The following is a 19,049-nucleotide window of genomic DNA, read 5'->3' on the forward strand; positions in this document are numbered from 1 at the left end:
TGGAAATTCTAGGTCTTATGACTGCTGCATCGGACGCGATCCCCTTTGCTCGTTTTCACATGCGACCTCTTCAGCTCTGTATGCTGAACCAGTGAACCAGTGGTGCAGGGATTATACTAAGATATCTCAGTTAATATCTTTAAAACAGATTGTACGACACTCTGACGTGGTGGACAGACCACCATCGTTTAGTTCAGGGGGCTTCTTTTGTTGTTCCGACCTGTACTGTGATTTCAACAGATGCAAGTCTGACAGGTTGGGTAGCTGTTTGGGGGTCTCTGACAGCACAAAGGGTTTGGGAATCTCAGGAGGTGAGATTACCAATCAACATTTTGGAACTCCGTGCAATTTTCAGAGCTCTTCAGTCATGGCCTCTTCTAAAGAGAGAGTCGTTCATTTGTTTTCAGACGGACAATGTCACAACCGTGGCATATGTCAATCATCAAGGAGGGACTCGCAGTCCTCTGGCTATGAAAGAAGTATCTCGAATACTGGTATGGGCAGAATCCAGCTCCTGTCTAATTTCTGTGGTTCATATCCCAGGTATAGACAATTGGGAAGCGGATTATCTCAGTCGCCAAACGTTGCATCCAAGCGAATGGTCTCTTCACCCAGAGGTATTTCTTCAGATTGTTCAAATGTGGGGACTTCCAGAAATAGATCTGATGGCTTCTCATCTAAACAAGAAGCTTCCCAGGTATCTGTCCAGATCCAGGGATCCTCAGGCGGAGGCAGTGGATGCATTGTCACTTCCTTGGAAGTATCATCCTGCCTATATCTTTCCGCCTCTAGTTCTTCTTCCAATAGTGATTTCCAAGATTCTAAAGGAGTGCTAGTTTGTTCTGCTGGTGGCTCCAGCATGGCCTCACAGGTTTTGATATGCGGATCTTGTCCGGAAGGCCTCTTGCCAACCGTGGACTCTTCCGTTAAGACCAGACCTTCTATCGCAAGGTCCTTTTTTCCATCAGGATCTCAAATCCTTAAATTTGAAGGTATGGAGATTGAACGCTTGATTCTCAGTCATAGAGGTTTCTCTGACTCTGTGATTAATACTATGTTACAGGCTCGTAAATCTGTATCTAGGAAGATATATTATCGAGTCTGGAAGATTTACATTTCTTGGTGTTTTTCTCATCATTTTTCTTGGCATTCTTTTAGAATTCCTAGAATTTTACAGTTTCTTCAGGATGGTTTGGATAAAGATTTGTCTGCAAGTTCCTTGAAAGGACAAATCTCTGCTCTTTCTGTTCTTTTTCACAGAAAGATTGCTAGTCTTCCTGATATTCATTGTTTTGTACAAGCTTTGGTTCGTATAAAACCTGTCATTAAGTCAATTTCTCCTCCTTGGAGTTTGAATTTGGTTCTGGGGGCTCTTCAAGCTCCTCCGTTTTGAACCTATGCATTCACTAGACATTAAATTACTTTCTTGGAAAGTTTTGTTTCTTTTGGCTATCTCTTCTGCTAGAAGAGTTTCTGAATTATCTGCTCTTTCTTGTGAGTCTCCTTTTCTGATTTTTCATCAGGATAAGGCGGTGTTGCGAACTTCTTTTAAATTTTTGCCTAAGGTTGTGAATTCTAACAACATTAGTAGAGAAATTGTGGTTCCTTCATTGTGTCCTAATCCTAAGAATTCTAAGGAAAGGTTGTTGCATTCTTTGGATGTAGTTAGAGCTTTGAAATATTATGTTGAAGCTACTAAAAATTTCCGAAAGACTTCTAGTCTATTTGTTATCTTTCCGGTTCTCGGAAAGGTCAGAAGGCCTCTGCCATTTCTTTGGCGTCTTGGTTAAAGTCTTTGATTCATCTTGCTTATGTCGAGTCGGGTAAAACTCCGCCTCAAAGGATTACAGCTCATTCTACTAGGTCAGTTTCTACTTCCTGGGCGTTTAGGAATGAAGCTTCGGTTGATCAGATTTGCAAAGCAGCAACTTGGTCTTCTTTGCATACTTTTACTAAATTCTACCATTTTGATGTGTTTTCTTCTTCTGAAGCAGTTTTTGGTAGAAAAGTACTTCAGGCAGCTGTTTCAGTTTGATTCTTCTGCTTATAATTTCAGTTTTTTTCATTATAAGATTTAAACTTTGTTTTGGGTGTGGATTTTTTTCAGCGGAATTGGCTGTCTTTATTTTATCCCTCCCTCTCTAGTGACTCTTGCGTGGAAGATCCACATCTTGGGTAATGGGTAGTCATTACCCCATACGTCACTAGCTCATGGACTCTTGCTAATTACATGAAAGAAAACATAATTTATGTAAACTTACCTGATAAATTCATTTCTTTCATATTAGCAAGAGTCCATGAGGCCCACCCCTTTTTGTGGTGGTTATGATTTTTTTGTATAAAGCACAATTATTCCAATTCCTTATTTTTTATGCTTTCGCACTTTTTTCTTATCACCCCACTTCTTGGCTATACGTTAAACTGATTTGTGGGTGTGGTGAGGGGTGTATTTATAGGCATTTTGAGGTTTCGGAAACTTTGCCCCTCCTGGTAGGAATGTATATCCCATACGTCACTAGCTCATGGACTCTTGCTAATATGAAAGAAATGAATTTATCAGGTAAGTTCTTACATAAATTATGTTTTTTTTTCTTTTATGATTCGGATAGAGCATAATGATAGCTGATTGGTGGCTACATTTAGATACCAATCAGCAAGCTCTAACCAGGTGCTGAACCTAAAATGGGCCGGTTCTTAAGCTTTCTTTCATTCCTGCTTTTCAAATAAAGATACCAAGATAATGAAGAAACATTGATGATAGGAGTAAATTAGTTGCTTAAAATTGCATGCTCTAAATTGTGAAAGAAAAACATTTGAGTTTAGTATCCCTTTAAACAAAAAATGGGGTTACATGATTGGTTGGTGCTGACTTGAATTAAATACAGATGAATAAATTAGACCATATTAAACATTGCTACTTCATAGAATTCTATACAAATGTAACAGTTTGGATGATCAGTAGTTTCATTTTGTTACACTAAGTTGATAAATTTTTTTCCACCAGTTTTGACATTTCCCTTGTTCCTGGTGTGATCAACATGGCTTTTGCCAGCATTTCTCAGAATTTTTTTTTTAGAAATTCTTCCATTTTTACAAAATAATTTAGACAAAAATAATTTAGACAAGGACTTATCTGCAAGTTTCTTATAACATCTGACAATTTAGATCTTTGTTCTCTATCTAGTCACACACAATAATTGTAATATACATTTTATCTTCCTGAGAACTTTTACAAACTTAAGTGGAATGTTTAACCCATTCTTGGGTAATTTTTGAAAGCGATTGTTTCCTTCGCAATATTTTCACCAGCTGTCTTTTTTTTGGGGGGGGGGGGTTGTGAACTATCTTATCACTTCTTTTAGGATAAGATTTGTTTTCTTTTGAATTTTTTAAGAGGTTTTTTTTTTTTTTTTTTTTAAAGGTTGTTTTAATTTGTCCATGTAGGAGTCAGAAAACTTCCTGGTTAAAGCAGTTAAGTATGGCTTCTTGAAAGCAGGGAAATTCCTCCAATCATTTTTACAGTCCATTCTACTAGATTAGTTAAGTTTCTACTTTTTAAAAGGAGGCTTCTAGTGTAGATTGCACAGAAGCAGCTTAGTCTTCCTTACTCCTTTTTTTGGGGGGGGGATAACTTCACAGCTTGGGTATTAGATCCCAGGAGTAATGACTTGTGCACTCTCACCACCTTATGAAAGAAAACAAAATTTTTTTTTTTTTTTCCATGGTGGTGAGTCCACGAGACCCACTCTTTTTTTATAGTTTTCCTAAGGGCTCCTTTTCTTAGCTATATGTTTAGACTGGGATATCAGAGAGGTGTGAGAGGGATCAAAAGCTTATAAAGTGTTTGGTATCTTTGCCGCCTCCTAGTGACCAGGAGTTGAATTCCCAGGAGCAATGACTCGTGGACTCACCTCTATGAAATAAATGAATTTATTATGTAAGCATAATTGTTTTATATGCGCTTTTTCTGAGCCCCCAGCTCCTTTTTGAGCATGTGCAAAAGTGCACAGTATATAGGCATATGCATTTTGTGATTGCCGGCTGGCTGTCACGTGATACAGGGGGAGGTGAAATTGGATTAACTTGCAAGAAAATATTTTACTTTTCATTTCAAAATCGAAGTGCTATTAAGTTTGTCAATTATTCAATTCTACTGTATTTAGTGGTTCTTTAAATCCAGAAAGTAGTAATGCCCTAATTTAAGGAAATGCACTTGCAAATCTAATAAATATTTTATTTTAGGCATTGTTGAATCTTGCGGAAAGGTTGGGTGAAGCCAAACCTCGAGGACTAACAAAAGCAGACATTGAACAGCTTCCATCATATAGGTTCAACCCAAATAACCACCAGTCAGAGCAAACTTTGTAAGTATAATTTATTTTAATGCGTAGCAATAGTTTTTCTATGTAGAGTTCTGAAATATGTCAAACTACAGTCTTGGGTTAGGACATTTTAGGTATTTGGTATTTATATTTCTTATGTTAAAGGGCATGTATGCATTTATAAATCCTCTCTTCGCTATTTCTAATGGATGATTAAATCGGGCATGGCCAACTGGTGGCCATGGGTCATATGCTGCACTCTGTACTAGATTTTGTGCCCCCTAAAGCAGAAGTAAAAATGTGTGTGGGACTTCTTGTGGGTAGGCAAAGAAGTTGACCACTACTGAAAGGGCCCTCTTAAAAGGAGACAGAGGATAATCTGCAACCTTGCCTAAATCTTGCCCTGTGTCAGTGGACATTTGTAGGAATTATTTGTCTGTTTAATACCCATACATTTTATATGCGCTTCTTAAATATTTATTTGTGTCCCCCATTTAATGGGGAGCTGGCCATCGCTGGATTAAATAATTTCCCGATGGTGATGTTGATGCCAGACAGTCTCTCAATTTAAAGGAAACATTGGTACAAACCCAAACATTCACATCTCCCGCTATAAATATGACTGACTTCTTCAAATTATTCTATTTCGTATTGGGCTCACATACTCTTGGGTTCAATGGCAGTCCTTTGTTTAATCAGGAAATTCAGAATAACGGTTTTCCGAAAAGCCTTGTCCATAGGTGACCTGTGTCAAGACATAAAATGAGTCGTGAACTAGACAGTCTAGGATATCTGTTGTGAACTAGACTGTTAAATTCATCTAGAAAAAGTCACATTTGACTGGGAATCAATTGACTTTTCTCTTGATTGATTAAAGGGGTTAAACACAATTTAAATCTGTTTCAGGGCTGCAATGCACAAGATTTTTTTACAACTACCAATCACCAGCTAGCTGCCAGTAGTGCATTGATGCTCATTAGCCTACCTAAGTGTTTTTTAACAAAGGATTAATTTGTAAAGTCATATAAAATTACATGCTGTATCAGAATCATAGTTTCATTTTTTACTTTCTTGTCCCTTTCAACTCTAAAGCTCCAGGCTGAAATCTGTCTAAGAACAACTTGATTCTCCTTGGTACATTCATTGATTTATTGCATGCTCCTAGTTTTTACACACATGATTATATATACCAAATGTATTTATGTAGTTTGTATTAAAGGGGATAGGAGAGTCAAAATTAAATAGCATGTAATTTTAAGACACTTAAATTCACTTCTATTTTCAAATATGCTTTGTTCTCTTGGTATCCCTTGTTGAAAAAGAATAAGCACATATTCTACAATAGTGGGGGCTAGCTGATAATTGGTGCCTGCAAGCAATTGTCTCTTGTGATTGGCTAACTGCCAGTAGTGCAATACAGTTTCTTCAGCAAAGAATAACAAGAGAATTAAGCAAATTTGATAGATGTAAATAGGAAAATTGTTTAAAATATGTTCTATCCAAATAGAGAGCATATTTTGGAGTTTTCTGACCCTTTTAAGGGACAGTTCATTTTGTATTAAAATGCTAATTTTCTTTTTCAATACTTTTTATCTTGTGCAGATGTGTTGTATGCATGTGTGATTTTGAGTCAAGACAACTACTTAGAGTCTTACCGTGCAACCATGAATTTCATGCCAAGTGTGTGGACAAATGGCTTAAGGTGAGTTGATTTGTATGCAGCTCCCTGTATATTTTTCTACTGAGGTAGCTGAGGGTATCTGCATTTCCTGGGGTATTCAGGGATTCCGGCAAGATCACCACACATGGGTGTGGTAATGTCACAAGCCACGGATTTAGACTGCTTTACAGGGCTAAAGGGAGCTGGATGGGGCAGTAGGGTTTTAATTGAGCTAATACTGAGGGTGTTAAAACCAAAGACCCGCTGTTTAAAAGGTAAACACCTTTCCTTTCAAATGGAGGCGTGTCTTATGTGATAAAGTAAAAGCACAATTTTTTTGTTTTAAACACACTTTATATACTTAAAACCGGCCATTACAAAGGCTTAGAGGCCCCATGACCCCTTTTGTTAAAAAGCCCATTAGGCCTTTTTTAGAATTAAGCCCCTATATGTTTATTCAAGCCAATCAAACACTATTATTACAGTGATCACCTGGCTATTAAAATGTGCATTTGGGTAGAGGCTCATGGGAGCCACTCTGCAAATCAGTTGTATCTATACGTAAGGATCCTAATTTCTCCAACATAGGTGTGTCCGGTCCACGGCGTCATCCTTACTTGTGGGATATTCTCTTCCCCAACAGGAAATGGCAAAGAGCCCAGCAAAGCTGGTCACATGATCCCTCCTAGGCTCCGCCTTCCCCAGTCATTCTCTTTGCCGTTGTACAGGCAACATCTCCACGGAGATGGCTTAGAGTTTTTTAGTGTTTAACTGTAGTTTTTATTATTCAATCAAGAGTTTGTTATTTTAAAATAGTGCTGGTATGTACTATTTACTCTGAAACAGAAAAGAGATGAAGATTTCTGTTTGTAAGAGGAAAATGATTTTAGCAACCGTTACTAAAATCGATGGCTGTTCCACACAGGACTGTTGAGAGGAATTAACTTCAGTTGGGGGAACAGTGAGCAGACTTTTGCTGCTTGAGGTATGACACATTCTAACAAGACGATGTAATGCTGGAAGCTGTCATTTTCCCTATGGGATCCGGTAAGCCATTTTTATTACAGACTGTAAATAAGGGCTTCACAAGGGCTTTTTAAGACTGTAGACATTTTCTGGGCTAAATCGATTCATATATAAACATATTTTATACTCCATAGCCTTGAGGAATTATTTTAATCTTGGGAATTTTGTAAAATATATCGGCAGGCACTGTATTGGACACCTTATTCTCTAGGGGCTTTCCCTAATCATAGGCAGAGTCTCATTTTCGCGCCTGTATTGCGCACTTGTTTTTGAGAAGCATGACATGCAGTCGCATGTGTGAGGAGCTCTGATACATAGAAAAGACTTTCTGAAGGCGTCATTTGGTATCGTATTCCCCTTTGGGCTTGGTTGGGTCTCAGCAAAGCAGATACCAGGGACTGTAAAGGGGTTAAATGTAAAAACGGCTCCGGTTCCGTTATTTTAAGGGTTAAAGCTTCCAAATTTGGTGTGCAATACTTTTAAGGCTTTAAGACACTGTGGTGAAATTTTGGTGAATTTTGAACAATTCCTTCATACTTTTTCGCAATTGCAGTAATAAAGTGTGTTCAGTTTAAAATTTAAAGTGACAGTAACGGTTTTATTTTAAAACGTTTTTTGTACTTTGTTATCAAGTTTATGCCTGTTTAACATGTCTGAACTGCCAGATAGACTGTGTTCTGAATGTGGGGAAGCCAAGGTTCCTTCTCATTTAAATAGATGTGATTTATGTGACACAAAATTTAGAGAAAATGATGCCCAAGATGATTCCTCAAGTGAGGGGAGTAAGCATGGTACTGCATCATCCCCTCCTTCGTCTACACCAGTCTTGCCCACTCAGGAGGCCCCTAGTACATCTAGCGCGCCAATACTCCTTACTATGCAACAATTAACGGCTGTAATGGATAATTCTATCAAAAACATTTTAGCCAAAATGCCCACTTATCAGCGAAAGCGCGACTGCTCTGTTTTAGAAAATACTGAAGAGCATGAGGACGCTGATGATATTGTTTCTGAAGGGCCCCTACACCAGTCTGAGGGGGCCAGGGAGGTTTTGTCTGAGGGAGAAATTTCAGATTCAGGGAAAATTTCTCAACAAGCTGAACCTGATGTGATTACATTTAAATTTAAGTTGGAACATCTCTGCGCTCTGCTTAAGGAGGTGTTATCCACTCTGGATGATTGTGAGAATTTGATCATCCCAGAGAAACTATGTAAAATGGACAAGTTCCTAGAGGTCCCGGGGCCCCCCGAAGCTTTTCCTATACCCAAACGGGTGGCGGACATTGTAAATAAAGAATGGGAAAGGCCCGGTATACCTTTCGTCCCTCCCCCCATATTTAAAAAATTGTTTCCTATGGTCGACCCCAGAAAGGACTTATGGCAGACAGTCCCCAAGGTCGAGGGGGGCGGTTTCTACTCTAAACAAACGCACCACTATACCCATAGAAGATAGTTGTGCGTTCAAAGATCCTATGGATAAAAAATTAGAAGGTTTGCTTAAAAAGATGTTTGTTCAGCAAGGTTACCTTCTACAACCAATTTCATGCATTGTCCCTGTCACTACAGCCGCGTGTTTCTGGTTCGATGAGCTAGAAAAGGCGATCACTACTAATTCTCCTTCTTATGAGGAGATTATGGACAGAATCCGTGCTCTCAAATTGGCTAATTCTTTCACCCTAGACGCCACTTTGCAATTGGCTAGGTTAGCGGCGAAAAATTCTGGGTTTGCTATTGTGGCGCGCAGAGCGCTTTGGTTGAAATCTTGGTCAGCGGATGCGTCTTCCAAGAACAAATTGCTTAACATTCCTTTCAAGGGGAAAACGCTGTTTGGCCCTGACTTGAAAGAGATTATCTCCGATATCACTGGGGGTAAGGGCCACGCCCTTCCTCAGGATAGGTCTTTCAAGGCCAAAAATAAACCTAATTTTCGTCCCTTTAGTAGAAACGGACCAGCCCCAAGTGCTACGTCCTCTAAGCAAGAGGGTAATACTTCTCAAGCCAAGCCAGCCTGGAGACCAATGCAAGGCTGGAACAAGGGAAAGCAGGCCAAGAAACCTGCCACTGCTACCAAGACAGCATGAAATGTTGGCCCCCGATCCGGGACCGGATCTGGTGGGGGGCAGACTCTCTCTCTTCGCTCAGGCTTGGGCAAGAGATGTTCTGGATCCTTGGGCGCTAGAAATAGTCTCCCAAGGTTATCTTCTGGAATTCAAGGGGCTTCCCCCAAGGGGGAGGTTCCACAGGTCTCAATTGTCTTCAGACCACATAAAAAAACAGGCATTCTTGCATTGTGTAGAAGACCTGTTAAAAATGGGAGTGATTCATCCTGTTCCATTAGGAGAACAAGGGATGGGGTTCTACTCCAATCTGTTCGTAGTTCCCAAAAAAGAGGGAACGTTCAGACCAATCTTAGATCTCAAGATCCTAAACAAGTTTCTCAAGGTTCCATCGTTCAAAATGGAAACCATTCGAACAATTCTTCCTTCCATCCAGGAAGGTCAATTCATGACCACGGTGGATTTAAAGGATGCATATCTACATATTCCTATCCACAAGGAACATCATCGGTTCCTAAGGTTCGCATTCCTGGACAAGCATTACCAGTTCGTGGCACTTCCGTTCGGATTAGCCACTGCTCCAAGGATTTTCACAAAGGTACTAGGGTCCCTTCTAGCGGTGCTAAGACCAAGGGGCATTGCAGTAGTACCTTACTTGGACGACATTCTGATTCAAGCGTCGTCCCTTCCTCAAGCAAAGGCTCACACGGACATTGTCCTGGCCTTTCTCAGATCTCACGGATGGAAAGTGAACGTAGAAAAGAGTTCTCTATCTCCGTCAACAAGGGTTCCCTTCTTGGGAACAATAATAGACTCCTTAGAAATTAGGATTTTTCTGACAGAGGCCAGAAAAACAAAACTTCTAAACTCTTGTCAAATACTTCATTCCGTTCCTCTTCCTTCCATAGCGCAGTGCATGGAAGTAATAGGTTTGATGGTAGCGGCAATGGACATAGTTCCTTTTGCGCGCATTCATCTAAGACCATTACAACTGTGCATGCTCAGTCAGTGGAATGGGGACTATACAGACTTGTCTCCGACGATACAAGTAAATCAGAGGACCAGAGATTCACTCCGTTGGTGGCTGTCCCTGGACAACCTGTCACAGGGGATGAGCTTCCGCAGACCAGAGTGGGTCATTGTCACGACCGACGCCAGTCTGATGGGCTGGGGCGCGGTCTGGGGACCCCTGAAAGCTCAGGGTCTTTGTTCTCGGGAAGAATCTCTTCTACCGATAAACATTCTGGAACTGAGAGCGATACTCAATGCTCTCAAGGCTTGGCCTCAGCTAGCAAAGGCCAAGTTCATACGGTTTTAATCAGACAACATGACGACTGTTGCGTACATCAACCATCAGGGGGGAACAAGGAGTTCCCTGGCGATGGAAGAAGTGACCAAAATCATTCAATGGGCGGAGACTCACTCCTGCCACTTGTCTGCAATCCACATCCCAGGAGTGGAAAATTGGGAAGCGGATTTTCTGAGTCGTCAGACCTTACATCCGGGGGAGTGGGAACTCCATCCGGATATCTTTGCCCAAATTACTCAACTGTGGGGCATTCCAGACATGGATCTGATGGCCTCTCGTCAGAACTTCAAGGTTCCTTGCTACGGGTCCAGATCCAGGGATCCCAAGGCGACTCTAGTAGATGCACTAGTAGCACCTTGGACCTTCAAACTAGCTTATGTATTCCCGCCGTTTCCTCTCATCCCCAGGCTGGTAGCCAGGATCAATCAGGAGAGGGCATCGATGATCTTGATAGCTCCTGCGTGGCCACGCAGGACTTGGTATGCAGACCTGGTGAATATGTCATCGGCTCCACCATGGAAGCTACCTTTGAGACGAGACCTTCTTGTTCAAGGTCCGTTCGAACATCCGAATCTGGTCTCACTCCAACTGACTGCTTGGAGATTGAACGCTTGATCTTATCAAAGCGAGGATTCTCAGATTCTGTCATTGATACTCTTGTTCAGGCCAGAAAGCCTGTAACTAGAAAAATTTACCACAAAATATGGAAAAAATATATCTGTTGGTGTGAATCTAAAGGATTCCCTTGGGACAAGGTTAAAATTCCTAAGATTCTATCCTTTCTTCAAGAAGGATTGGAGAAAGGATTATCTGCAAGTTCCTTGAAGGGACAGATTTCTGCCTTGTCTGTGTTACTTCACAAAAAGCTGGCAGCTGTGCCAGATGTTCAAGCCTTTGTTCAGGCTCTGGTTAGAATCAAGCCTGTTTACAAACCTTTGACTCCTCCTTGGAGTCTCAATTTAGTTCTTTCAGTTCTTCAGGGGGTTCCGTTTGAACCCTTACATTCCGTTGATATTAAGTTATTATCTTGGAAAGTTTTGTTTTTGGTTGCAATTTCTTCTGCTAGAAGAGTTTCAGAATTATCTGCTCTGCAGTGTTCTCCTCCTTATCTAGTGTTCCATGCAGATAAGGTGGTTTTACGTACTAAACCTGGTTTTCTTCCGAAAGTTGTTTCTAACAAAAACATTAACCAGGAGATAGTCGTGCCTTCTTTGTGCCCGAATCCAGTTTCAAAGAAGGAACGTTTGTTGCACAATTTGGATGTTGTTCGCGCTCTAAAATTCTATTTGGATGCTACAAAGGATTTTAGACAAACATCTTCCTTGTTTGTTGTTTATTCTGGTAAAAGGAGAGGTCAAAAAGCAACTTCTACCTCTCTCTCTTTTTGGATTAAAAGCATCATCAGATTGGCTTATGAGACTGCCGGACGGCAGCCTCCTGAAAGAATCACAGCTCATTCCACTAGGGCTGTGGCTTCCACATGGGCCTTCAAGAACGAGGCTTCTGTTGATCAGATATGTAAGGCAGCGACTTGGTCTTCACTGCACACTTTTACCAAATTTTACAAGTTTGATACTTTTGCTTCTTCTGAGGCTATTTTTGGGAGAAAGGTTTTGCAAGCCGTGGTGCCTTCCATTTAGGTGACCTGATTTGCTCCCTCCCTTCATCCGTGTCCTAAAGCTTTGGTATTGGTTCCCACAAGTAAGGATGACGCCGTGGACCGGACACACCTATGTTGGAGAAAACAGAATTTATGTTTACCTGATAAATTACTTTCTCCAACGGTGTGTCCGGTCCACGGCCCGCCCTGGTTTTTTAATCAGGTCTGATAATTTATTTTCTTTAACTACAGTCACCACGGTATCATATGGTTTCTCCTATGCAAATATTCCTCCTTTACGTCGGTCGAATGACTGGGGAAGGCGGAGCCTAGGAGGGATCATGTGACCAGCTTTGCTGGGCTCTTTGCCATTTCCTGTTGGGGAAGAGAATATCCCACAAGTAAGGATGACGCCGTGGACCGGACACACCGTTGGAGAAAGTAATTTATCAGGTAAACATAAATTCTGTTTTTATGAGGATAACCCCTTCTTTTAATTGTAGAAAAAAACACTATGCAATTGTTTACAATCTTAAGATACTAATGTTTTGAGTATGATCCCTATAGTACAACTTTGTTCCTTGTCTTTCAAAAAGTTTAAAGGGGCATTTATACAACAAAATTATTATAGGCTATTTAAATAAAGCATTAGGTGTAGATAAAACGTGCAATTGACATTCATTACCTATTTTGCAGCTAACTCTCCTAAAAATGGAATAAACCATGCAGGGTGTTTCACTGAATATGTATACCCAAGTACTATACTCTAATCACCAAGCTATATTTATCTCTTCACTCCCTAACTGCCTGCAGCAGTACATCACTGACATGCCTGGCTCACTAATCCTGCATTAAGTTTTATATGAGGTCTGCTGAGAAACTATTTTATTAGTAAATTATCATATTTCACTGAAATGTGTGTGAGAAGTTTGGCTCCCAGTTAGAGAGTGAAGATAAAAATATAGCTTGGTGAGTAGAATATAGTACTTGGGTATACATATTCAGTCAAACACCCTGCATGGTTTATCCCATTTTTAGGAGAGTTAGCTGCAAAGTAGGTAATGCATGTCAATTTCAAGTTTTATCTGCACCCAATGCTTTATTTAAATAGCCTATAATAATTTTGGTGTATAATGCCCCTTTAACTATGTGCCAATATGATCAGCCATTCCAAGTCTTTTAATTTTGTACAGTAATCTCCCATGTGACAATGAATCAAAAGCATTTGCAAAATCCAGTTATTTCACCATTATCGAAGTTCTTACCTATAAATATACTTCAATAGTTAATCCCCTTTAATGCCATATAGTAGTAAATGTGTAAACAAAATAAATCAATAAAATACATTTTGGAACTATGCAGAATTAGTTTAATTTGCTGTGCCTTCAATAGTGTGGGATAATTTAGCGTAAATGTAATTATTTGTCCCTTGCCGTTTATTTTACAGTTGTTCAGAACCTTGTTTTGCTCTGTTTTTCAGGCAAATCGTACATGCCCAATTTGTCGAGCAGATGCTTCAGAAGTACATCGGGATTCAGAGTGACCAGTCTCAGAGCACAAATCTAGCTTTGGGTTTTCCTAGTCACGCGTGTGTGTATTTTTATATGCACAAACACCAACTATCCATTGAACTTGTGGCTTCCAGCCTACTCTTTACACAAAAGGGTCAATGGACCTCTCTTTGCACTGTGTGATTTAATCATTTATAAAGCTTCTAATTAGTCTTCACAATTATGAGATTGTTATACTAACAGTGTGATTGGGACTCCAAAGATTATTATATTTTATAGTCCTTAGCTTAATTTTGTGTGTGCACTAACATTCCCTGGTTTTCGTGTGATCATTCCGAGTGTATTGCTGCAAGATTACCGTGGACGTGATCTTTTAGCATGTTATTTTATATTTAATGGAAAAAAGAAACAAAACAATGGTAGCTCCAAACAATTTAGCAACCTACCTTTTTTTTTATTGTAGAGCCTTCAAATACTGTGAGTGGATGGGATGTATGCGCGTGTCGGTGGCTTTGTGCGTTTGTGTTGGACACGTGTGGATGTTTGGGAATTGATATAGCAGCATGAAATGAGAATGTATGTAGTATTATGCTGCAATGTATCTTGTTATTTAAACAGTACTAGTACTGTACACTGGTTTCTTTTCTTGTTTGCAGTTGCACAGTGAATGTGAAGGGTGTAGCAATTTATAGGCTTTTTTTTATTATTATTATTATGAATACCCTGTTCCTAACATTAATACTGGTACTTTAAAAATGCTGATTTAATGACTTTATATCACATACTTTTCTGCACACTAGTGCCACTATGGGAAAAAGAAAAAAGTGCATTTTTCTTTATCGGTTAACTTTATAACTCTTTTAATGTCCTCATTGGGCATCTATTAGCACAATCAATGAATGTAGTTTACAGTGTTTTTTTGTTTGTTTTTTCCCGTTATATCAATTTATAGATCTAGATATATTCAAAATTGTGTTACTCGTGAATTATTGCTGAAAAGAATCCTGCGTATAGCCTTGGTTTGTGGCATTTGGTTTGTTACAAATATCTGTGCATATACAGATATTTGTGTGTTGCTCTTTAACTCTAACCCAGTGCAGGACCAAGCCAAATGCTGTAAACCATGGTATATTCATAATTTGTTTGAGCACATGTCTATATAGATCCTTGTCCAATTTAATCATTCAGAAAATGGGTCCTTCCATTATTCCTACAATTATTTTATTCTGTGCACACAGATACATAAATGTTTATGAATGTGTGTTTTGAGTGATTTTCTAATTCTGAATTACTTATTTTATTACAACATTTTCCAAACTGGTTACAGTTGGGCAGTAAGACACCATCAAATTAATTGAATTGATAATACTGTACGATTTTTATAATTTGAAAGGATGTCTTTTTGTATGTTTGTGCGGGCAAAGGCTTGAGATGGCTTCTTTGCCTATAGTGATGTCATAGTTTAACTTTAATATGTAAGACATCAATTGAATTTTCTTCGTAAAATGCTATTTGCATTAATTGATATATATATATATATATCTATATCTATATCTATATATATATATATATATATATATATCTATATCAATCTTGTTTACAAACATTTGTTACAACTTGCCTGTTTAGGCTTTTAGGTAGCAAAAGGAGCTTCAGATGAACAGTCAAGTTGTTACTGATTTGATTGCAAACAAGATTGATCTAAAAGCTAACTTTGCTGTGGGAAGAAGCAGGAGAAACACTACAGTTTTCAGTACAAATACATTATACATTCATACTAGGGTAAAATAAATGGCATGCCATAGCCCGTAGATCAGTAACCTTAAAAGGACATGAAACACAAAAATGTATTTCATGATTCAGATAGATTATACGTTTTGAAATATCTTTCCAATTTGCTTCTGTTGTTTTTGCTTCATTCTCTCTGTATCCTTTATTGAAGAAGCAGCATTGCACTCCTTGGCAATAGCTGAACTCATTTGTAAGCCAATGAAAATGGGCATACAAGTTCAGCCACCAATCAGCATCTAGCCCCAAGCTCCTAAACCTATCTAGATGTGCTTTTCAACAAATGATATCAAGAGAATGAAGCAAATTAGATATCAGAAGTAAATTGGAACGTTGTTTAAATGTATATGCTCTATCTGAATCATTAAAGAGAACTTTTGGGGTTCATGTCTTTCATTAAGAAACATATGTAGTCAGTTTTACAGTATTCTTTTTGGTCTAAGATTCATGGTGCTTATGTTGGGCAGCGTGTTGATGTACAGGTAGTGACAGTTGTGTCCCTTCTTATTTTAAAACTATGTAATTCAGGAAATGAGACCAGAGCACAAATATAGCGGAACAGCTTTATATTGCACGGTTTACAAGGGTCAAGCAGAACGTTAAAGTCAGTGCATTTCAAATTTGATTACAAGCATTTTTGCATAAATGTGTATTAAGACATCCATTCAATGATAACTCTTATTATCAAAACAACCTGCCAGTATATCGGTAGATTGTGTGCCAGGAGTATTCTCCACTTGAGTTGGCAGTACCTGATCATGTGATATCCTTTGACTTCAGGTCACCAAAATTGTGATTTTTCACTAAAATTAATGCTTTTAAAATAACCCACCCCTTCTTAATCTTTGTAATCCTATTTAAAATAGGTGACATTTTGTTATATTTAAATGTGTTTTGGTTTAATAGCCATTTATAAACCATCAGAATTTTCACGTCAGTCTCTCCCCCACCCCCAGTGATAACCATAAACACATTAAGGTTCATATTCCTATTTAAATCTATAATATTTGGTGGTCTTTTTTTAATTATTAAAATAAATGGGCTCATGATTAATCTATATTCTATCCACCTAGCCAAGTAGAAAATCTTTGTGTTAGACCTATATAAATATATAGACACTGGAGCATTATTTTACTATTATGATGATCTTTAACTGAGGTTAACAGCCTGGCTTTGTGCACTGTGCAGCATAAGCAAAGTCAATTTAGATTGTTGGGATTTTAATAATCACTCTCCACTGTGAATTTTATATCTAAAAAAAGCAACCTTTTCTGTCCTGGAAGATATTACTGGAAGAGCTTTAGTATTTAAAAAAAAAAAAATAGTATCTTAATCATGGTCTTTGTTTGCCCTTTCAGTGGCTATTTAATTACAGTGATTTGCAATTAAATACTTAAAGCAGGATAAATCGGGTAATTTTTTGTAATGTGCAATACAAATGTCTTCCAGTTTAAAACAAAGTAAAAATTTTTTTTCCCTATTTGAGTAGCTGTGTCTGTACAAAAGTAGCCTTGACTAAAATCTGAGATCTACTAGATAAAAAAAATACTAGCTGAATAGATTTATTGGATCCCAAGGAGTAACAAACCAGAAAAGTGTCTTAAGTTACATATGTCCGTTAACATCTTTCATTTCTTATCATTTGTTATGGATTTAAGCTATGTTTACTTAAAATGTAACACAAAATGCACTTTTTTTTCTTTTCCTTTTTGTATTTCTACTCACTGATCTAGTTGTGTAGGTTTTTGGTTGCAATAGCACAAGCAGCACAAAGCAGTACCCCTCTATTTTGCTGCCACCTGTCCTAGATGGTGTTTTAGCGCTGTGTTGAATATTTGCTGCTCTCTGTTTTTCAAACAGTGTTATTCTGTTTCTCCATGCTGCTTGCCCTTCCTGTGCAACATTTTCTAATTTTTTGGTTCAATGGACTAAAAACAAAAGCACAATTTGCCTTTACTATTCAGAAACTATTGCCTCCATTCACTCATATTTGCTGAATGGTTTATGTATTTTTTCCCCGCTTTTTATTGTTTTAATACATTGCCCTGCCAAAAACAGATGTTTTGAAACAAGAGTGGACTAATTGGTATGTCATGTTCAGCATAATTTGAAATCACTTTGCTTAATCTAATCAGCCACTGGTTAATGTCATTATTTAAATGAATGCGATCATGTAATTGCAAAAGAAGTTCCATATCACACTCCTCTTATGTTAGAGATATATCTACAAAATTACCTGTGTGTGTATGTATATATATATATATATATATATATATGTGTGTGTATATATATATATATATATATATATATATATGTGTGTGTGTGTGTATATGTATGTATATATATATATATATATATATATGTATATATATGTATATATATGTGTGTATATATATATATATATATATATATATATATATTCACTACTACTTCACTCAATATTCACTTTATTGAAGCATGCAAGCATCACCCTTTTTATCAGATTGAGCTAAATGCAAATGTAATATCTAGGGCACACTTAAGGTAATATGTTCCCTTTTTTTGGCACAATACAATTTTCCCAATTATTAAATGATGAATACATTAAAAAAAAATTTATATATATTCTTGTTGCACTCTGGAGGCTGGTACTTCTGGATTGTTTTTGCACAAGATTTGCTGATGTGCTAAGTTGCTTCCTGTGTTTAGTGTACAAAAAGAAAAAAATGATATATGTATATGAAAAGCACACATGCATGTGCTCTGAGCCAGCTGAAATTAATAGACTTTCCCCAATCTGAAGGCCAAGAAGTAAAAAAGGAACAGGAGGACTTTTCTCAGCATTTACTGCCATAATAAGTATTGATGCCTCTTGCCCTAGTCTGAAGTAGTGCCTACCCTGATTTAAGAATCTTTACAGATACTAATTGTCCTCCTTGTCCTCTAAAAGAGTTGTTTAATCTTGGCTTATTTAAAACTTGCAATGTTGTGTTTTTTGTTTTATCCAGGGCTTGTGTGTGTATTTTTTTCAAACAGTGGTTATTTAGGCCTACTTTGCTGCCGCCCTCCCCATTTTGCCTCGGTTATACAATATTTCCCTTCAGAAATGTTCACAGTTTTCTTTAGGCCTTACTGGAAGGAGCTTCTTGTGTGTTTTGTCTATTTCCCCTTCCCCTTGGTACATTTACAGTTACCTCATTTTGCTATTTATGTGTTTTTAAGATTTGCCAATGAAAGTGAATGAATTTTATTGGAGTCATATTTGTTTTTCTTGAGTTTTCTTGAATTCATACTCTATGGTATCATTTAACATGACATGTAGTTTTAAATGTATATTATATAAATATATATAAATATATATATCTGTAACCAAATCATTTGAAGGCTTGATAAATTTTTAACAAAATTTGTAAATTTTTTTATGAGAGTTACTAGTAATGCTTTATTAAGTAGTGCAATGATTCCCTCCCCCTTTTAATTTTTATCCCCCCCCCCCCAAAACAATTATTCCTTTGCCCAATTTTGGAGTTGAGGGTTGTTCAGTAATAAATGTATGATGTACACTTGTATCTGTTGTCATTTTCTCTGTCCATTTGCTTAAGACCTTATTAATTCCACAGCTTCATAGTTATTTTTAGATTTACTTTGAAACTCCACTGAAACTATTAGCTAAAAAAATTCTGATCAAAGGAATACAAACTAAAACGCCATTATTCATAAACTGTTCTCATTTTACAAAAAAAAAACTGAAGCACAGAAACGTTCTTTAAACATTTGAAAGCACAGTTGACTCTCGG

The 19,049-nt window shown here is 37.9% G+C and overlaps 1 protein-coding gene across 3 annotated transcripts in view; it reads left to right on the forward strand.

Moving 5' to 3' along the window:
* RNF38 (ring finger protein 38) overlaps positions 1-18,821 on the forward strand; it is a 415,090-nt gene extending 396,269 nt beyond the window's left edge. For all 3 annotated transcript variants that reach the window (XM_053702728.1, XM_053702729.1, XM_053702730.1), the window contains 3 exons: positions 4,243-4,364; positions 5,925-6,024; positions 13,455-18,821. In XM_053702728.1, the coding sequence (XP_053558703.1) occupies positions 4,243-4,364; positions 5,925-6,024; positions 13,455-13,517 (285 nt within the window). In that variant the 3' untranslated portion in view covers positions 13,518-18,821. The remainder of the gene's footprint in view (positions 1-4,242; positions 4,365-5,924; positions 6,025-13,454) is intronic.
* The last annotated feature ends 228 nt before the right edge of the window (positions 18,822-19,049 follow it).

The sequence above is a fragment of the Bombina bombina genome, chromosome 2 (assembly GCF_027579735.1).
Source record: "Bombina bombina isolate aBomBom1 chromosome 2, aBomBom1.pri, whole genome shotgun sequence".
Taxonomy (NCBI): Eukaryota; Metazoa; Chordata; class Amphibia; order Anura; family Bombinatoridae; genus Bombina; species Bombina bombina.